At 38.2% G+C, this 21,929-nt stretch overlaps 1 protein-coding gene across 3 annotated transcripts in view; it reads left to right on the forward strand.

Annotated features, from left to right (window-relative positions):
• The window catches only part of LOC109157185 (bidirectional sugar transporter SWEET4-like), a 28,731-nt gene extending 13,643 nt beyond the window's left edge, over positions 1–15,088 (forward strand). The window contains exons 1-5 of one of the 3 annotated variants that reach the window (XM_019305118.1): positions 12,101–12,273; positions 13,172–13,208; positions 13,309–13,687; positions 14,546–14,615; positions 14,846–15,084. In XM_019305118.1, coding sequence (XP_019160663.1) covers positions 12,231–12,273; positions 13,172–13,208; positions 13,309–13,687; positions 14,546–14,615; positions 14,846–14,985 — 669 coding nt within the window. In that variant the 5' untranslated portion in view covers positions 12,101–12,230 and the 3' untranslated portion in view covers positions 14,986–15,084. Of the gene's footprint in view, positions 1–12,100; positions 12,274–13,171; positions 13,209–13,308; positions 13,688–14,545; positions 14,666–14,845 lie in introns of those variants that run through there. The other 2 variants (XM_019305116.1, XM_019305117.1) reach the window with 2 other exon arrangements.
• The last annotated feature ends 6,841 nt before the right edge of the window (positions 15,089–21,929 follow it).

Below are 21,929 nucleotides of genomic sequence, written 5' to 3' on the forward strand. Positions count from 1 at the left end.
TTTGCCGGGTTCCTTGTTTAGGTGCTTAAACAAGGAATCGTAGCACGTTTTATCCTGGGAAACCTAGGCTACAACGCTCCTAGCACTTGTGGGAGGTAGCAAATAAGGTTTTAAGCAAAAGAACTTCGTGTTCGAACTCGTGCTAAATCCCTACCCAAACACTCAACCTTTTCCTTCCCAATTCTTTCTGTTTTCCCATATAATATTAATCTTTTCGTAGGATTATTATTTTTGGGAATTTTCAACCATATTACACAACAATATATATATATATATATATATATATATATATATATATATATATATATATATATATATATATATATATATATAGGGAACGGATCATGTGCATTTGTGGCTTCTCGTGCGGTAGATTAATGTGCGTGAGTAATATACTTAATGTGCGTGAGTCGCGTGCTTAATGTGCCTGAGATTTGTACTTAATGTGCGTGAGTGTGTAATGTTAATGTGCGTGAGTTTTGTACTTAATGTGCCTGAGTATTGTGCTTAATGTGCGTGAAGTTTGTGCTTAATGTGCGTGAAGTTTGTGCTTAATATGCGTGACTTAGTTCAGAATTACGAGCTCAGAAGGAAGCAGAACAAAAAAGAGAAGGTGGGTGAAGCTTTTCTGATTGTGTGTGAATGGATGGATATATGTAAACGCACATATGGTTGTTCTGATTTTATGTTAAAAACAAGACAAAATTCATTCCCTCCACCACTTCGAAACAAAAAACAAGAAGAAAATGCGGCAGTGGATGAAGAACACACTCACGCACATTAAGCACACAACTCACGCATCTTAGGCACAAGACTCAATCACCTTAAGTACAAAACTCACGCACATTAATCAACCGCACGGGAACCTTACACTATATATATATATATATATATATATATATATATATATATATATATATATATATATATATATATATATATATATAATTAAGTGCCCGTGCGGTTGAATGTCTCTCGTGGGGTTGTGCGGTGATTAATGTGCATGAGTTTTGTACTTAAGGTGCGTGTGTTGTGTACTTAATTAATGTGAGTAGTTGTTGAAACTTAATGTGCGTGAATTTTGTGCTTAAGTTGCGTGGGTTTTGTACTTAAGGTGCATGAGTTTTTTACTAAATATGCGCGAGGTTTGTGCTTAAGTTGCGTGGGTTTGTGCTTAATGTGAATAGTTGTTGAAACTTAAGGTGCGTGAGTTTCTTTCTTAATGTGCGTTGTTTTCTTCTTTGAGGTGCGTGATTTGTATGCTTAAAGTGCGTCAGTTGTGTGAAACTTACAGTGAACCATTTTAAAAACCTTAGGTGCGTGGTGCGTGACTTTTGTGCTCAATGTGCGTGAGTTGTGTACTTAAAGTGCGCCAAATTAATGGTTAAGGTGCGTTCCTTCGCACAACCGCACGGGAACCCTTTCCCGCACCCGATCCCTTCCATATATATATATATATATATATATATATATATATATATTGACAGGATAATAGGGCTGGCACCCGACCCGGATTATAAGTGGGCATCTGACCCGGCGCTATATTTGACCCGGCATCACATGGAAACCCAACGGACAGAACTCCAACGGACAGAATTCCAACAGGTGTCACCTTTATTGCCATTGAAGCCACCATTGATGCCACCATTGATGAGAGAGAATTAAAGGCTTAGCTCCCCATTTATGTCCCATGTTGTTACCGTTAGCACCCTGGTATAAGTAGATACTCCCCTCAGCTTGGGAGGACACGCGGACTATTTTGTACTAAAACACTTGGCAATACAACTATTATCAGTCTTTTACATTGCGTTACTCTAATATTATTACTACCGGTAACATTTTTACCGTTATTGTTGCTTTCATTGAGAGCCTGAGTCCCTACTCAAGCAGGCGACGACACACACAACTGATTCTTCTTTCAACAGCAAGCTTGAAAGAATGGTGTCCCACAGCTCCCGCGATTCCCGCAACGTGAACAATGGCAATGCCTCAGGTGACCTCCGGGACCAACTCACCAACAATCGCGGAGGGCACCTTCGAGAACAGCTCAAAAGCGGGAGGCCCGGGGACCTTCGAGACCGACTCAACAATGGAGCGGCGAACCAAGCCATGAACCTCCAGGCGACCACCGATGTCATTCAACAAGCAGTGACGGCGGCGCTAAATCAGGTGGCGGTGGGACTGCAATGCCAAGTACCCCCGCCGCGGCCCCAGGAAATAGGGGTAGAGACCCAAAGAAGTGGACCAGCCAGACGGCAACCGGGCCCTTCCCAATCTGCACCAGAACGATTGGGACAGAGGGCGCCCGTGCGGCAAAGATTAGGATCACGGGCCGAGGGGTCCTCTACTAGAAGCCCTCGCCAACACGAAAACAGAGAAGCCGAGAGATCACCCACAGAGGAGGTGGGCGAGTCTCGGGAGCCGACCCCACGCAGACACGTTGATGAGTCGGCCCTACGTCGACACATGGAGGAGCGACGCGTCGATGAGCCGGCTCCGCGTCGGCACTCGGCGGAGAAGCGACGCGCTGATGAGCGGGTTCCACACCGACACTTGGAGGAGCGGCAGCCGGCCCCGCGCCGGCACCCTGACGAGTCGACCCTGGTTGAGAGGCTGCAGAGAAGAATCGAGGACTTAGCAAGAAGGGTGGAGGCATGGGAGCAGTCGCCGAAACCCGAGGTACGGATGGCAGCACCATTCTCCCCAAGCATCATGGACGTACCTTTGCCGAGGGACTTTAGGTTGCCCGCCATCAAGGAGTACACGGGGGCCACTGACCCACGTGTCCACATGATGAGGTACAAGGCTGCTATGGTAATGATCGGGGCAGGGGACGCCTTCATGTGCCGAGCGTTCTTGTCCACCCTAGATGGAGCGACCCAAGACTGGTTCAACACCATCCCGGATGGGTCGATCCAAAACTTTGGGGAGTTGTCCAAGAGCTTCCTGACATACTTCTCTGGTAGCATACAGCGTAAGAAACCATTCTCTCACCTCTGTGTAGTGAAGCAAGATAGAGGCGAGAGCCTCAAAGACTTCCTGATAAAATGGAAAAAGGAAGTCAATAATGTGTACGACTTCGACTCCAAGGCGGCGATCCCGATATTTATCCATGCCTTAAGATCAGGGTATTTCCACAAGCAGCTGAACGCCCACCACCCCCGCTCTTACGAAGATCTGATAAGGACGGCTAGCCGCTATGCCGAAGCAGAGGACGTCGACAGGAAGAAGAAGGACGAAGAGGGTGATAGGAAAGGTGGGAAGCCTGGGAAAGCGGGTTCGCCCAGCCAGGCACCATTCTCGAACCACCCGACCGCAGGGAAAGACCGAGACCACGAACGACCTCGCCTGGTCCCCTTGCGTAATTTAACTCCTCTTACCCATCCCGTCAGTTTCATCCTAAAGCAAGCTGAGGAGATGGGAATGGTAGAATTCCCCGAGGAGTGCATGAAGGTTTCCCCAAAGGCAGACCAAACAAAGTACTGCAGGTTTCATAGGCAAGCCGGCCACGATACGGATGAGTGTCACGTTTTGAAGAGACAAATAGAAGAACTCATCCAGCAGGGCTACTTCCGACATTTCGTCAAGCGATCCAAGCAGCAGCAACAGCTGCAATACAATCCACCAAAAAATGTTTGGAGGAATGAGGATGGCACCGAGCCGTCCACCTCGAACGCCAAAAAAAGTGAACACAACCAAATATCTGAGCAGAATGATAGCGAGAAAGAAACCGAGGTGGCGCCCAGACGACAAAAGAAGCACACCATACACTTTATCTATGGTGGACCCGCAGGGGGTAACACGCCCGCGGAAAGAAAGAAGTGGAGCCGGCAGCTATACGTGGGAGAAGTGGTAAGTCTTCCCAGAGAAAAGAAATAGAGACAGGAGGCCATCACCTTCTCTAATGATGACCTCCCAGAGGGCCTGTTACCCCATCGTGACGCCCTGGTGAATGAGATGGACGTCAACGATGTCATTATACGCCGCATCTTAGTCGACACGGGAAGCTCAGTCAATGTGATGTATTACGATGCCTTCACCAAGATAGGGATACCTAGGAACCAGCTCAAAGAAGTACGCACCCCACTCTCTGGATTTACGAGTGATTCAGTGGAGACAGAGGGGTCAGTGGTCTTACCAGTAGAGATAGGCACGAGCCCTAACATTCGCAAACTTGACGTGGAATTCATCGTGGTAAGACTCACTTGTGCGCACAACATCATATTGGGGAGGCCGGCACTGGAGAACTTCAAGGCCATAGTGTCGGTGGAACACTTGTGTATGAAGTTCCCTACTCCGAATGGGATAAGTGTCGTCAGAGGAGACCAGCGAGCAGCCCGCAGCTGTTACGTAAAAGCATGCAAAAAGATTGGCAGAAAGGATCCACAAGTCCACACCATCTACAAGGATGATTGCTCGGGTATGGAACTCGGAACATTTGATTAAGTATTTTCCTTAATATTCTGGTAGTCATTTGGGACTAGTGCTTGGTAATCGCGGTCCGCCCGCTTTATATTATGAAATCTTTTGGAATAATATCTTGTATTCACGGTCCACCCATGTTGTTTATTGAAGCAAGTTCGTTTTCGGCATCCATGGAACGCCTTCGGAAAAAAAAAAAAAAAAAAAAAAACAGAGGAAAAGCGGGCAAGGCCGAGGCGCACCTCGGCCAGAAAGTGGCCAAGGTGCACGCCTCGGCCACAGTTCGGCCGAGGCGCACGTCTCGGCCGGCCGAAACCCGTCTCGGCCTTCAAAAAAAAAAAAAACCAAAAAAACAATAGGCAGGAGCCCGCCTCGGCCACGATCGGCCGAGGTGCACGCCTCGGCCACGAGCGGCTGAGGTGCATACTTCGGCCACAATCGGTCGAGGCGACGCCTCGGCCACGAGCGGTCGAGGCGACGCCTCGGCCACGATCGGTCGAGGCGACGCCTCGGCCGCGACCGGCCGGAGGCACGCACCTCGGCCAGCCTAGGCCGCAGCCTGTCTCGGCCAGCATACAAAAAAAAAAAAAAAAAAAAAAAAAAAAAAAAGAAAGGGTCGAATCTCGTCTCGGCCAGCATAAAAAATAAAATAAAATCATATGTGATTTGTAAAATAAAATCACATATTCAGGATCAACCGGGATTCTGCACGATATCAAGCAAATTCAGTCTTACTCCCTAGTCAACTCAAACACATACGTAGACTCAGGAGTAGGGGGGACTAATGACAGGATAATAGGGCTGGTACCCGACCCGGATTATAAGTGGGCATCTGACTCGGCGCCATATTTGACCCGGTACCACATGGAAACCCAACGGACAGAACTCCAACGGACAGAATTCCAACAAGTGTCACCTTTATTACCATTGAAGCCACCATTGATGCCACCATTGATGAGAGAGAATTAAAGGCTTAGCTTCCCATTTATGTCCCATGTTGTTACCGTTAGCACCCTGGTATAAGTAGATGCTCCCCTCAACTTGGGAGGACACGCGGACTATTTTGTACTAAAACACTTGGCAATACAACTATTGTCACTCTTTTACATTGCGTTACTCTAATATTATTACTACCAGTAACACTCCCGTGCGAATGGATTTCCCAGGAGCAAAATAGGAATGACTGCTATCCGTCCACGTGTCCAGATCTAATGGATGAGAAACACTGATTTAAAAAAAAATGCGGTGGCATTTTCGTAAATAATTGAATCGAAGTGCAAGTAAAATGTATTACAAGTGCATGTAAAATGTATTATAGGTGGAAGTAAAAATTTACACTGAGCATCAATACTAAGTGCACCTATAGTTATAAGTAGTCGCACCTATAGTTATAAGTAGTCGCACCTAGGTGCATGAATGTTTGCGGGTGGTTTTAAGGGGTTTTACTACCCGCTGAACTCATATCAATGAATGTTAACAAGCTAAGGCAAAATTACATGCACTTGCAGGCGAAGTAGGTGCACTTGTAGGTGAAAGTAGGTGCACCCGATCAATGAATGCAGACAAATACTACATGCACTTGCAGGCGAAAGTAGGTGCACTTGTATGTGAAAGTAGGTGCACCCGTTCAATGAATGCTGACACGTGGCGCGCGCTGATTGGTTCGCATTTTTCTCCTGGGCACCTATTAGCACCTGAACGCGACCCTATAACGGATCAAGCTAAGTACGGATGAATCATTATGTGAAAAACTCAGGATTCTTTTGTATATAGTCTAGCACAAAAACTCAGGATCCTTTTGTATTTCAGCTTATAGTTAACTAGTTTGTTGTATCAACTAGATGGCAACCGCTACAGTAATCTGCAGAACTGAAGACAGCGGACCAACAGAGTGGATTAGTAAGGTAGATTAGCTGACCATTTTAGCAGAGAAGAACAATTGGGTCGTCCTTGGAGCTATTTTCCAGAAAATGTCTTAAGTTACTTCATCAGTAGGAAAGGCTAAGCAAATCAGTAGAGATTCATCCAATGTACAAATGTTGCACCTTCCTTTTCAAACCCGAATATTTTCTGGAGAAAATGACAAAAGTCGTTGCGGAAAAGGACAATAGTACATTTGCAGCACATTGGAGTTATTGGTAGATTTGGACACCTGTCGCACTAAGGGTAACCAGTCTAACACACACAATCACATTCCAAGATATTTTTAACCAAACCACGCTACAAAATCTTTCATAAGACTTTCGCTGCCTATCACTTACTTTCGAGTTGTTAGCTAGTAAGCTTTGATTTAAAATTGTTTTAAGTTAAAATTGTTGAAGAAGTCTATTCAACCCCCTTCTAGACTTCTTATCAACCCCGAACCAACATATTACCATGTTTAGATCCATTAAAAATTTTAATGCATGTGAACGTACTGGATGAATAAAGTAAGTGAGCTTCTTTCAATTGAACATTTTTGCTTCTTTCAATTGAACATTTTTTTTTAAATGTTACTGACTCTATTACATTATCGTATCAACATATTACCATGTTTAGATCCATTAAAAAATTTAATGCATGTGAACGTACTGGATGAATAAAGTAAGTGAGCTTTATTACATTGTAGTATCTATTCAAAACATACTTTCTCAACATAATGAAGCACACATAGTCAACAACACTTCCATGAGGCTTGATCTCATAATCTCCCACAGGGGAGAGGACACTACATACCATCTGAACACAAGGTACTTGCCTTCTTTCAATTGAACATAATCTTGAATTAGTTAAAAAAAAAAAAAAAAACTGACATATATGATATATATCCTCTTTGTTCAACATAAACCAGAAATCAAGAGGAAATCATAGATTGCATTGGACCGTTAGGTTGGACTAGATGAAGAACATTTCTTTTTTTTTTTTTTTTTTGGAAAAACCCAAAGGCAATATATTAATGGAAATAGCTAGTGTTGGATACAAGGAATAGAAGATTGCCAACAAGAGGAACAAGCATCAGAATTCATTGTCCTAACAAGTGTATAGGGCAACAAATTTGTTGATGGACAAATGAAACGAAAGGACACCATATCAAAGTGCGCAAGATCAGAGAATGGCATCTCTCAAAAATATAACCAGCATAGGATAGATCATGGTATGGTGAATTGGTGAGTTTAAAAAGTTGTAAATATTTAAGTAGTCCGTCTCAACAATAATGCACCGCCAAGACTCCGTTTTCATCCAAGCCAAACCCTCTTTGATAGCCATAGCCTCAGTTGCATACGGATCATTCAGATGACGAAGCAGCCGCCCCCCCCCCCCCCCCCCCCCCCTCCCCGTCTTGCAACAATAAAGCTTCCGGTAGCAAAAAGAATGACCGACCATAGTAGCCTTCCCCTGTCTCTTGAAAAATTGATGCGTCAACTTGACATATCACACTAGCTGGATGAATATTCAATGGTTGTTGTTGTGAGTGCGGTAGGTGATCATTATTAAAGCCGACAGAAGGGGTAATACTATTCCAGTCCCACAGAAGCTGATGAAGAACATAAATGCACTTGCACAATATTATAGATTATAGATTATAGATATAAAATTATAAACTTTTCTGTTGCATTTTGAGTTATGCATGGGTAAACAAATTTAGTGCACTTTGAACCTTTATATCGCAAGTTCCTCTTTTAACCTAACTATGACGACTGCCCATAATTTTAACATTACTTTATCCAATGAACTATTTGTTTAGTGGATAGAGGAAAACTACAGGACCTTTGATTATAATGCTGTATGGCTTTCTGTCAAATTTATTCTTTGAATTATATTATTAATTAACAATTTCTTTGTTACACTTGTGAATATATACCATATATACATATCCACACAAGAGAAAAAAGTTTTCTTTCTTTTTCTCTTTAAAGAAAAAGAAAAAGAAAAAGATTAAATAAATCTATACCATATATACATATCCACACAACAGAAAAAGTTTTCTTCTTTTGTTTTTTTAAAGAAAAAGGAAAAGGTTAAATAAATCTTCCACTGCAATTGAGTTTCTTAATTGTATCCTACAAATTATTCAAAAAAAAAAAAAATTGTATCCTACAAAATGTACAATTATTGTTAGATCAATAGCTAGTAGAGAAAGTAACTATAACTTTATTTCCTTATACATAGCAATTAACACTATGTTTCATTAGCAGGATATTGAGTTGGGCTATCTAAGTCTCTGCCCAACAATATGTAAACTCAATTAAACTTTTTTTAATAGTATAAAGTAGCTATATGAAGTTTGTTTGTTTTTTTCTTTTTTTTTTTTTTGATTTTTTTTTTAAATTAAGAGCTCAATTGCATTCTTAAAAGATTTATTTAACTATTTTCTTAAACACTCCATATATAGACTAGCTAGCTACGTCAAGTGGGCTATTTCAGAGCTGCATGGGAATGATAGTATATTTATATCAATTGATGTAAAATTATTACTACATTTTTTTGATACATTTTTTTTTTATCAAAAGTATTACATTTTCCTTTATAAGTAATATTGACAAGTGTTTGTTAGTTATAAAAAAAATGTAATATTTTGATAAAAAATGTAATACTTTTAATCATGATCTAAAAACTAAAAAGTATTACATTTTTATTCAAAAGTATGACACTTTCCCATTTAAGTAATAAACATTTTATTCCTTATTACTATTATATTTTTTAGTATAATTATTACATTTTATCTTGACCCCGACCCGTCTCACAGACAATGATCCGTTAGTCGGTCTCACACCACACGTTTTTGCCCTTAAATTATTACAAAATTTAAATTTAAAATAAAAATATTTAAGTAGATATATTAAAATTGCGAGATATTTGTATATTTTAAAGCATATATATATATATATATATATATATATATATATATATATATATATATATATATATATATATATATATATATATATATGGTCAGGTTTCTGTGAGAACAGGTCTTCCCGTGCGATCAGTGCGGCATACACCATTAGGTATGCATAAATGCACCACACAGTGTTCGAAAATACACCATTATGTGGTGCATTTTTTTTGTGTGGTGCATTTTTTGGCATTTCATTCTGGTGTATTCTCGAACACTGTATGGTGCATTTTTACATACCTAATGGTGTATGCCGCACTGACCACACGGGAAGACCTGTTCTTACTGGAACCAATATATATATATATATATATATATATATATATATATATATATATATATATATATATATATATATATATATATATATATATATATATATATATATATATATATATATATATATTTTGAAGACAATAACTTAATTCATTAAATCTCGTAAAAGATAGTTTCCAAGGAACATTGGAGGGGCATCTACCCACTCTCCACAACCTGACTCAGAAAGGGCCTCCCTGGCAACAGCGTGGGCGACACAATTCGCAGATCGTCTAACAAAACGGAATTGCACATCGTATATGTATGATGCCAATTCTTTAACATCCTCTACTAAAAGTCCAAATGAAGAATTAAAAGAAGAAGATGTAAGGGAATAAAAAATAGTTTGGGAGTCCATTTCTACATCAATATTGCCCATTCCAGTATCCTTAATCCAACTCAGAGCTTCTCGTAAACTGACTGCTTCAGCCTCATTAACAGTGAAGTTACCTGTTACCCGCATATTCTTCGCAGCCATGAACGTGCCATTATGATCTCGCAACACCCACCCCAAGCCCATTGAATTCGTTGATGCGTTAAGAGCTGCATCTGTATTGAGCTTCAGCCTCCCTAACGCTGGCCGTGACCACCTCTCATCGCCAGTGCAAGGGATCCCTGACTGTTGCGTCACATTCCCGTGCTACCAATTCTGCTAGAAGGTTATAGCCCGGTGAAGCATTACATCCATGTCAAACACCACCCCTTGCCAAACATGTTCATTCTTACTGCACCAGATTCCCCAACAGGCCATGACAAACTTAGCAAGATATTCACCATGCAAGACTTTAATTAAACCAAAGAACCAATCAGTGACGTTACCATTAACAACTCCAACCGATGGTATGCCTAGTATGCTCCAAATGCGCACGGCCTCCGGACATTGAGCAAAAATATGGCCTACAGACTCTGGTTGTCCCCGGCACATGTGACATAACAACGCACAATGGATGTTTTTAGTCTGTAAAGCATCTCTCGTTGGCAAGTAAGAGGAACCCAACTGCCAGCAAAAATGCTTAACCTTTGGTGGCACATCCAAATTCCAGATACAGGACCATGGACGTTCATCATGCAACATTCCAGTCAAATGCTTATAACATGATTTGACTGTGTAATCCCCCTTCTGGTCGTAGTACCAGTACCACGAGTCTTGTGGTTTACGTAGGGAAATGGGGATGTTCATAATCAGATTTGCATCCCTCGCATAAAAAATATGCAAAATGCGAGGCACATCCCAACCTGTACTATACCTTGTTCATTAAAAAGGCTTGACACCGGGGTTTCAAAGAGTGCTTCACTTAGTGGAGTTTGGACATACGGCGCTTCTGCTACTGGCAACCATGCAAACCTCCCTATTGTTGTGTCGTTGCCATTCCCAATACTGCGCCTGCACCCGTCTTGCAGAATGTGCTGTACCTCCAAGAGCCCCCTCCAAATAAAGGACGAGTTACTCCCCGGAGCTGCATCAAAATAGGAACAATTAGCATAGTATCTGGCCTTATAGACCCTTGCTACTAGGGAACTTGGTTTGGTGATTAGTTTCCAAGCCTGCTTACCAAGGAGTGCCAAATTCATCTCACGCAGTTTCCGAAAGCCCATCCCGCCTGCTGATTTAGGAGTTGCCAAGCCACCCCACGATCTCCATCTCAGGCCCTTACCATTTCCTACTGACCCTGTCCACCAGTACTCATTCACTAGGGTTTCGATCTCCTTACACAGTCCGAGGGGAAGAAGAAAGACCATCATTGCATAAGATGACATCGCTTGGATTACATTCTTCAGCAAGACCTCACGACCTGCCCGTGAAAGGAACTTTGCGTTCCAACTCCGCACCTTAGCCAGTATTCGGTCATTCAAAAAGCCCAAGATCTGTTTCTTCGTTCTTCCAACTAGAGATGGTAGGCCTAGGTATTTCCCAGTAGTGTCACCTTCTGCAACCCCGAGAGTCCCACACACCTGATTTCAGACCGTCTGTCCCACATTCGCACTAAAACAAGCCATGGACTTATCAAAGTTTATTTGCCGGCCCGAAGCTTTTGAGTAGGTATCCAGGACACCTCGCATACAGTCACTTTCTCGTTTATTGGCCCGAAAAAACAAGAAACAGTCATCGCGAAAAGAAGGTGTGATATTGGTGGTGCTCCCCGAGCAACACGGGATCCCATGAAGATTACCCGAGCTCATCTGCTTGTCAATTAGCACACGTACCCAAAACCAACAAATTAGAACTAGTGCGACACGTACCCCAAACCAACAAATTAGAACTAGTGCGACACGTACCCCAAACCAACATTCCCCACCTTAGTCATGCAAACATCGGACCCAACTTTTTCGATTTTCCTTCATATCGCATCCCTTTCAATTCTCACTATTTATTGCTTTATTTTCTCTTTTTAGTTTTGTTTTTTATGATCAATTCACTATAAAGTTCATAATCATTATTTATTATATATCTTGATCATTCTCCATCTGCATACATATAAATAGAGTCAATCGCTCATTCGCTCATATATATTTATCACCTCTGATCTCCCAATCTCCATCTCTTATGTTAATCTTCTTGTTATTGCATTATCTTTAATTTGTTTTGAACACATTATATTGCCCTTCTAATATAATCATGCTCTCCATGGATACTGCTCGTACAATTGTTGGCATAATTGGTTTGTTTTTCTTTAATTTGAATATCTTCTCTCTATATATACCTCTATTACATATTCTTAGCTTCCACGTAGACTTAGCTAACTAAATTTTTTACCAAATTTTGCAATAAGAAATCTTGATTAATCATAATAATTTATTAAAATAAAATACTACTTAGCTTGTTCCAGATCTTTTGTATTACTTTAGAGTTAACTAGTTAATATCGTGTTAGCTTAGCTTAGAGTTAACTATTTCTAGATATATCATTTAAATTAAGGGACCAGAAACATATGGGGTGTTTGGTAAATAGCTGTTAGTTGTTAGCTGATTAGGTTAATGAGTTTGACTAGTTGATAACATTAGCTGATTGTAGAAATATGTTTGGTAAATTAGCTGTTAGCTGATAGCTGATTACATACAAAATGACTTTCTTAAAAAGCTGATAAAAAAATCTGTTTTGAGCCGCTTTTTGAATTTAGTGTTTTAGAAAAATAAGTTGTTACAAAAAACTAATTAGTCAAACACTCATATTGGTTATTTAACCAAGTCAAATAATTAATAGTGATCAAACAAGTCAAAATTGACTGAAACAACTAATAGTGATGGATCAAACAAGTCAAAATTGACTGATATGCTAACTATTTTACAAACAGGGCGATTATCTAAATAGGTTATGATTTTCAAAAAAAAAAAAAAAATCTAAATAGGTTATGATTAATAAATGTTTGCTATTACTAATCACAAACAAAAGTCATATCAATTTCACGTTGTGCAAAAGATCTAAGTCATCACTTTAATATATTCAACACATGCAAACACAAGGTCTATGAAACTCTGAACAATTCATGTTGTTTTGTCATCTCCCACATGCATGCGATAATCTAACGTTCATGCAAATGTTTATATGTTCATTTTCAGGGAATGTTACAGCTCTGGTCTTGTTCTCGTCACCCTTGTAAGCTTCATTTTTCAATGCTAAGTTTAAAGTTTAATGTTTTTTCAAGAAAGAATTTTAAAGTTTCAATTTTTGCTTTTTGAAATAAAATTTTGATCAGGCCCACAATTGTGAAGATATGGAAGAAAAAATCAGTGGAGCAATACTCAGCAGCACCCTACTTGGCCACATTCCTCAACTGTGGCATTTGGGTGTTGTACGCAACCCCCAGTGTACACCCCAACAGCTTCTTTCTGATGACCATTAATGGCGCAGGCATGGCCATTGATACTGTCTTCTTATTGGTGTTTCTCTTCTTCTCCGACAAAAACAAGAGGTTTAAAGTAGGTCTCATCGTCCTAGCCGAGGTTGTTTTCATGGCGGCTCTTGCTATTATGGTCCATACTCTTGCCCATACTTGGAAGCTTCGGTCTACCATTGTTGGTAGCATTGTATTGGTGTGTTGCATTGTCATGTATGCTTCTCCCTTGGCAATCATGGTTCGTAACTTCAAATTACATATATATTTAATTTTGTACGTCTTCATGAACCTTTTTCATAATTTATATTGCCCACGAAAGGTAAAATCCCTAGCCCCGGGATCCATGTCCCGGGTTGATAGGATTTCATCTTCATCCAACCTTTTTCATAATTTATATTGCCCAAAACAAAATCCCACGATCCCTGGCATAAAATCCCGGCCCATGGTGACTTAACAACTCATTAGATGAAATCCCACAAATTATATCATGGATCAGGGTCTACCTTGCATTATAGACCATAGTTTAAAAATAACCTTCAGATTCGGTATCTATAGTTGACACATTCTATACTTTGATAGTTTCTGTACCTATAGCTATCATATAATGTGTTAGTAATTATCAAGTTATTTGTTTACATGTACAGAAACTGTTAACTGTAGATACAAAATTTGTTAACTAAAGGTACAAAATTTTTGTATCAGGGTTCACAATCCAATATGAACCCTGATCCATGGTATAACAATTGATGAAATCCCTCGATTCCGCACACTACATCAGTATCTGGTGCCTACAAGAAGGTGTAACTCCATATTCCGGCTGACAGGCCGGGCTTGATCTTATGTCCTTGCGGCTGCCAGGACTTGATCCTCCGTTCTTGTCACAATCTACTACTCAGGAATCAACTGAGCTATCTTTGCGGGCATGTAACTTGGTAGCTTGAGATTGAATAAATTTAACTACTTTTGAATTGAATGGTCCATTAACTACTTTTGAATTAAAAGTGAAAAACACTACAATAACTAAACTAAGATCAGAGTTTACTCTAAATTTGGTTATTTATTTATTTTTTCTATTTTTTACTTTTTTGGTGTGCAGAAATTGGTGATCACCACAAAGAGCGTGGAATACATGCCGTTTTCCATTTCACTATGCTTCTTTATGAATGGTCTTTGCTGGACTATATATGCCCTTATCCATATTGACCCCTATATTCTGGTAACTATTCAAATTGACCCCTATGTTGAACGAATTGACTAAATTAAATGTTTTTGATAAAAGTAATGATGAACATAAAATAACTTTAAAGTCATCATCATATTTTAATTATTGAAACTTTACTTTAAATAGTAGCTTATCTTTAGAAAATTTAAAATTTGTTAAAATATAATGTTTCAGGTACCAAATGGTATGGGAGCTGTATTCGGATTGGTCCAATTAGTGTTGTACGCAATATACTACAAATCCAACAAAATTGTCGAAGAGAAGCAGGTGGATATGGAAGTGGGCTTCACCCAGAATGGCTTATCCAGCAATAAGGGTTGAAACAAGATGATTGTGGCAATTATACTATGGACTATGGTCCATATTATATTGTAATGTGGATAATAGGAATTACCGATAAATGTTCATTTTAATATATTGAATGTTTATTTTTAATATACTAAAAGTTCATTTTTTGACAGTATGTCTAAAAATGAACATTCAGTATTTAAAAAAAAATTCAGAAAATGAACATTCGATGTACTAAAAATAACACCATAGTCCATGATATAGTGATCGGATGTTTGTGTAATACACTACTTTGATGCATAATGTTCAAATCAATATTTTGTTTTTCCCAGCCTGTTTGATTTTGATTGAAATAGTAATAATTTTTTTTTTTTGAACTTCAAATGACCAATAATTCACATTAATTACAATTAGAAGATCACAAAGTCCAATATATGTAATACCCATCCAATAAAAAAATCCTTTCAAACAAAAAAAAAAAAAACAAAAAAGAAACATTTCTCCAAAAACTATCATAACCTCAATTTATGTAGCTAATATATATATATATATATATATATATATATATATATATATATATATATATATATATATATATATATATATATATATATATATATATATATATATTAGGCCTATAATGGGTAGAAAAGATCAAATTTTTTAATCAAATGAATGGCTCAGATTGATCAGATATTAATTTCTCCTTGAGATTTTCTAATTTATCCTTAATTATATGATTATCCGTTAACTTTTCCGTTAAATATTATATTTTCCGTTAATTTCTGTTAGTTCACCGTTAACTTACTCATTGATTTCAATAAGAAAGGTCGTAGGTTCATCATTAACTTACTCATTGATTGGTCATCCCAATCAAAGTTGACATAATTAGTACTATATTTTACTCTTATTAAATTAAATAATAATTGAGTAGCTACATCAAAATATAATACATATGCATTTCTTTAATTTAGAATTATGTGTCTACAATGTCTTTATTAAAAAAAAATTATTCATTATCAATAAATTAAATAAGAGAAATAGTTTCATTAGTTCTATTGTCTTTATTTTTTCTCCAATATAAAAATTCTTTACATTCAAATTCATCAATTGATTATATTCGCTACATTGTCCCTACAATGTCTTTATTCAAAAAAAAAAAATTATTCATTATCAATAAATTAATTAAGAGAAATAATTTCATTAGTTATATTGTCTTTATTTTTCTCCAATATAAAAATTCTTTACATTCAAATTCATCAATGATTATATTCACTACATTCGCTGACGGTTGTTACACCATATGTTTTCAAGGACTGACTAGTAGCTTCGGAGCGCGCTAGATGGATCGTGGACTTAGCTGTAGTTAGTTCTAGCCTTAGTTTAGATGGCTTGTGTGCCTTGATTGTATTTGAATATCAATTGTGGATGATGCTAGTATAGTTTAGTTAGTTTTGGCATGTGCATCTAGGTTCTCAAACTTAGATGTGGCATAGCACCCCGATACTTATGTTGTTAGCTTTCGCTCTGTTGGGTATTTATAAATATACAACATAGAAATTATGGATCTACCCATGTGTTCACCATGCGCATGGTGAACACGTTTCTACAGCATTATTTGCGCCTGGATGGTGGATGGACTAAAACCGAGTAGTTGTTTGGTTTTAGGGATCGCTCAAGTCTTAACCACTTTAGCAAAGGGCTAGGCTCGCTACAAGGGTAATACCTTTATCGATCTTCCTATTAGTAAAAAAAAAAACAAAAAAAAAAAAAACAAAAAAAAAAAACAATGAAAATTGAATAGAAATTGTGTCCGGATTAAGTGCTTATCCCTACGTACTCTAAAAGTTATAGCTAATAGTGAAGGTGCAACTTAGTTTCCTTATACTTGCGTAGCAATCATCCCCATGTTTCGATGGCAAGATGCTACACTTGGCTCTCTGAGCTGCCGCCCAACAAATTGTTTGATGTTTTCGCTACTTGAGAATAATTTTCTAACGGTGGCATGCATAATATTTCTTTTGATTTTTTAGATTTTAGATTAATTAATATGTGGCTTTAATTTTGATTTAATTCTTAGGTTAGTTAATGAGCTTATTGTAACAGTAGGGGCTGCTTGTGAGAACTGATTGCAGTCTCCTGGATCTGATTAATTAGTCCACATGCAAAAATGTGATAATCATGGGGGAGAATGTCTGGTTTGGTTTAACAACTGGAGTACGTGCTAAGCTAAATCATGTCTCATAGGAAATTTAGGATATATTCATGTAGACCATGAATAACACAATGTTCCTATGAATTTGTTTCTGAGAAAAAGGAATCTTGATGAGTTTCATTTCAGCTGCCAAACTTGAAGATTTGACGTGTTGAAGTATAGAATTAGAATGTTTGTCTTTGTTTGGACAATTCTAGTTGACTTGAGTAAAATATGATCTTTCATTTGTACATGCTTCATGGATCAGTTTGTTTTTGGTCACACCACGAGGGGCAAATTATATCGTGCACCAGGGCGCACATTGCATTGCGCGTCCTGACTAAAACGACGTTGTATACTGTTTCTATCGTTAACTTTTAATTAAATATAAAATAAAAAATTTCATGCTTCGTATGTACAAAATTGTATAGTAGAATACGTATAAATTCCTAACATAATACACATAATTTAACATAATACATAATACACATAAACTCTCAATTTTACTATATTGGTTGAATCCCAAAGCCTCTAAGAAGACGTTCCACATCAGCATTATTTCATCTTGTTTCTTGAGCAATTGAGGAGGCGAAGCGGGCTGCTTGTCTTGCCTCGAACCCATAAGAGAAGTATTGTTCTGGACTAGGACGGTGCTATTATGCTTCAAACTAGGCTAGGAAATGGGCCTAACTCCATTCACGCCCGAAAGCTAGAATTGGTATCAAACTCTTTCATTCAAATGAGTGAAATTCGTGTTCTGGAATGAATCAAGAATCAAGCCATTACACAGAACAGCCATAGAGGTCAAGTCGGGCGAGGAGGCCAACGACTGTCTCATTGCTTATTACTGGAGACACGGATTAGTCTTCAAGAATTGGTTAATCACAGCGAGAGGCTCTCTGGCCATTATCAGACTAAACAAACCAGATGTCTTCGCAAGTGCTAGTGGGGCTGGGAGAAGGGCTTCTTCCACTTTACAACCGGAATAAGGAACCTTAGAATTAACCCTACCTATCGATGAAAAAATGGGTCTGCGAGTTTGACATTTCATTACTTCCCATCAAGCTCAACCTTCCTATGATATGCCCACCTCTTGATTGGAAGAGTGCCTGTCGGGATGATCAATCACCTAGATACCTGTCTGATCTATCTGGGGGTTACTTAAGTGGGCCAACTGGTAATAGTTTAGTTCCCTTCCCAGCAATGGGAGATCCAGTGCTTTTACCAATTCAAATGATTAATAGAAAGTCTTTCGGACCTAACTGACTCGCTCTGTAACCCGGCGAAGAGGACTAACTCTTTTTGCCTGTGAGTTCTTCTCCCTTCGATCGAGTTGGGGGTAGTCAACGAGACGTATGTAAGTCGACATAGCTCCATGTATATGTTCTTTGGAGCTAGAACCAATCAATAGAATGAAATAATGGTAAGTAATACACATAAATTAAACTCAAGTGTAAATTAAAAAAAAAAAAAAAAAAAAAAAAAAAAAAAACTGTGTGGACGGAACGTCGCGTCAACTCCCACCAACTTATAAAAATGTCGTCGTTTTGGGCCAGGACGCACAATGCATTGTGTGCCTTGGTGCACGATATAGCAATTGACCATGTGGTGTCTTGAGCAGACCCTAGCTGTAGGGGACACTTATAAGTTCATATCATACTCAGACTAATCCCTATTCGCACCGGGCTAGTCCAATTAAGGGGCAAAGTGCTGACCAGGTTGATTTTTTCATAAGAGAGGAGTTTGAACTCTCGACATCTCTTAATGGATGAGAGTACACAGTCACTCACACCAACAAAGTTGGTTTCATGTATCAATTTGTTGTGATTATCTGTTCCACTGTTAACTTCTAAAGCAACTCAAATTCGCCCTCCATTCTACACCTTTAAACCACATCTTGTATCCGGCCCCCAGGTTGCCATTCATCATCATCCCTAGAATCCTAAACCAATGACTTTTTCCCTTGCCAAAACACAAATGACTTTTCACCAAAATACCAATCTAGATTCATTACAACAACCAGATAGCCGAATAATTCTGTGGTTATGCGTGTTTGACTTACAACATCACAGGATGAGTGACCCATTGGGAAGTAAGCATATAGTGCATCGCTGAGATTCATCACACTTCTTCTTTTTTTTTTTTCAATCATACACTGTCATTTTTTTAAAAAAAAAGTAGCGGAAAGTCAAATTTTTATATTTTTTTCTTATACTAGTGGCCTTACTAAGTTTTTTTTTTTTTTTTTACAAAATTTTCTAGATAAAGAAAATTACATATAAATATGGGGTACTAATTTGTTTATACAAAATATTTAGTATCTTCAAAAATATTTAAACAACCATTCCTAACAAATTCCTGGCGGATTTGTATACTATAAACGTGTAAGTATTATCGGGCAGGCACGAAATAGTTAGAATACACTACTAAACATGCCTGCCAAAGGAGAAGCATACATCAAAATGCGAAAAATTATTTTGTGGACCGGGTCCACTTGCAACGTGGACGTGGGTCTAAAAATACGCAATTTATATATTAAATGTTCACAATTTACATAATGAATGCTCACAATTTTTATATACTAAATGTTCACAATTTTACATACTAAATGTTCACAATTTACATACTGAATCTTCACAATTTAAATTGTGAATATTCAGTATGTAAATTGTGAATATTTAATATATAAATTGTGTATTTTAACACGGGTCCACCTCGCAAGGTGGGCCCGGATCCATGGCATAACTATTCACCCCGGCCATCAGAGCAAGGATGCGCACTGCCAATAACAATTGATCGAAGTTTCCAAGTACGTTGCCAATAACAGTTGATCGATGTCCTACGTTTTGCATGCGGAAAATATTACTCTGTTTGTTCCATTTTATTTGTCTGATTCGATTAATGAGGTTTGACTGAAGTTATATTTTATTCAATTTTTCTTAATATTAATTTTAGTATTAGTATACAAAATTTATATATTTAGAAACTACATTAAAAGTACTATTAAACACACAAAAAAAAATTAAATTTAAAAATAAGTAAAAAATATTAAAGAAAATAAACAAAGAATAAAGAGTTGGTTTGATCAATGAATAGTAAATTGAACGGATAAAAATGGACAAAGGAAGTATGATTTATGTGTGTTATTGACCCTACAATGGTTTGTCGGACCATCACGGAAAAATGCGATAATTGCGGATGTTGTAGTACGAGGACACAATATTCATTAGGACACAATGCAATATTCATGCAAGGGAAGAATGCATGCATATATCATTATTGGTTTTACAACCGGAGTACTTATTTAACCAAAATCATGTCTTATCACCGATAATTGTATATTCATGTATAACATGAATAACACAAATTTCTAATGAATCTAATTCTGAGTGAAAGGGCGACTTAGTTTGAGTTCAGTTGCCAAACTTGAGGGTTGTAGTGTGGAAGCATGGAATTGAATTAGAACAAATTTGTTTTTGTTTGGCGGATTCTCGAAATGACTTTGGTAAAAACATGCCGCTTCATTTTTATAGGTGGCGTTATTTTTTGGTCAACCACTCAACTCTTATGAAACTAGGCTCTATTTGGCACATTTAGATGAAAAGTTTAAAAACTAGTAGCTGAAGCGAAAAAGTTAGTAGTTAATAAGTTAATTGATTGGAATTAAGGTGTTTGGTAAAATTAGCTGTTGAATGAGATGATAAGTGTAAAAAGACATAAAAGGACATTTTATACATTTATATATTCAAATTTTCTTTGCCAGTGATAATACCACTAAAATCTTGAAGATCATCAGGCGGCATATATTACTCTAATTAAATAAAAAAAAATGGAGCTTGATTAACTTGGATGATTACAACGCAAAGGTGATGAGTGTTGCTTGTCTCCTACCTTGATGAATACGTACAGTAAAGAACTGAGAGGAAACGAATGTTTAGAAAAACTACACGTACGGTAAAGAACTAGGAGGAGAAGAGTGTTTAGAAAAAATTTAGATATTAGAGTTTTGATTAAAGAAGCATAAATGGTGTCATTTTTGTAAATTAATAACGATAAAAAAAGAAAAAAAAATATTAAAAGCCCGTAGTTTATTTTGAAACACTACAAACTTCAAACGCGCCTAGGCCAAAAACTTAGGATTTTGTTGTAGTATCAGCTTGAGTGTGTTCAAACTGATCAGCTTAGTTTACCAGCTTGATATTGTCAAAGCTACATATACAGTAAATCAACAGAGTTGAAGACAATGGACCAGCGAATAGCGGATCAGCAAAGTAGTTCAAGCAGAAGTGGATCAACGGAAAGTGACCAACTGGGCATTAGACTGTTAGAAATGTCCTAAGGAATTTCATGAGCGGGTGTTCTCAAAGCAAATCAGTTGAGTTTGAGAAGCTTTTATGATGAAGACACCTGGTTTTATCCAAGTCGTTGATGAAGAAAGGACGAATGTTGCATGTTCTTTTTCAAATTCGCGCTTACTCTGAGGAAAATGGACAAAAGTTGTTACGCAAGAAGACTCTTAGGAACACATTGTAATAGATTTTGATGACACCGAACTTAGGAGTTTAGAACCCCCCCCCCCCCCCCCAATTCTTTTTTATTCCTTAGACTTAGTTGGTCTGCTCAACCGAATGGTTACCCGAGTGGCTATAATGTAACATCTGAACAAACACTCGAGGAGACAGTCTCAATATCAAATCCTAGAGTAACCCGGGTGGTTAACTCTTTGAAGGACAGTACAATGAGTCGAGATTAACCGAGGGGTTATCTCCCAACAAC

The sequence above is a fragment of the Ipomoea nil genome, unplaced genomic scaffold (genome assembly GCF_001879475.1).
Source record: "Ipomoea nil cultivar Tokyo-kokei standard unplaced genomic scaffold, Asagao_1.1 scaffold2761, whole genome shotgun sequence".
NCBI classification, from domain to species: domain Eukaryota; kingdom Viridiplantae; phylum Streptophyta; class Magnoliopsida; order Solanales; family Convolvulaceae; genus Ipomoea; species Ipomoea nil.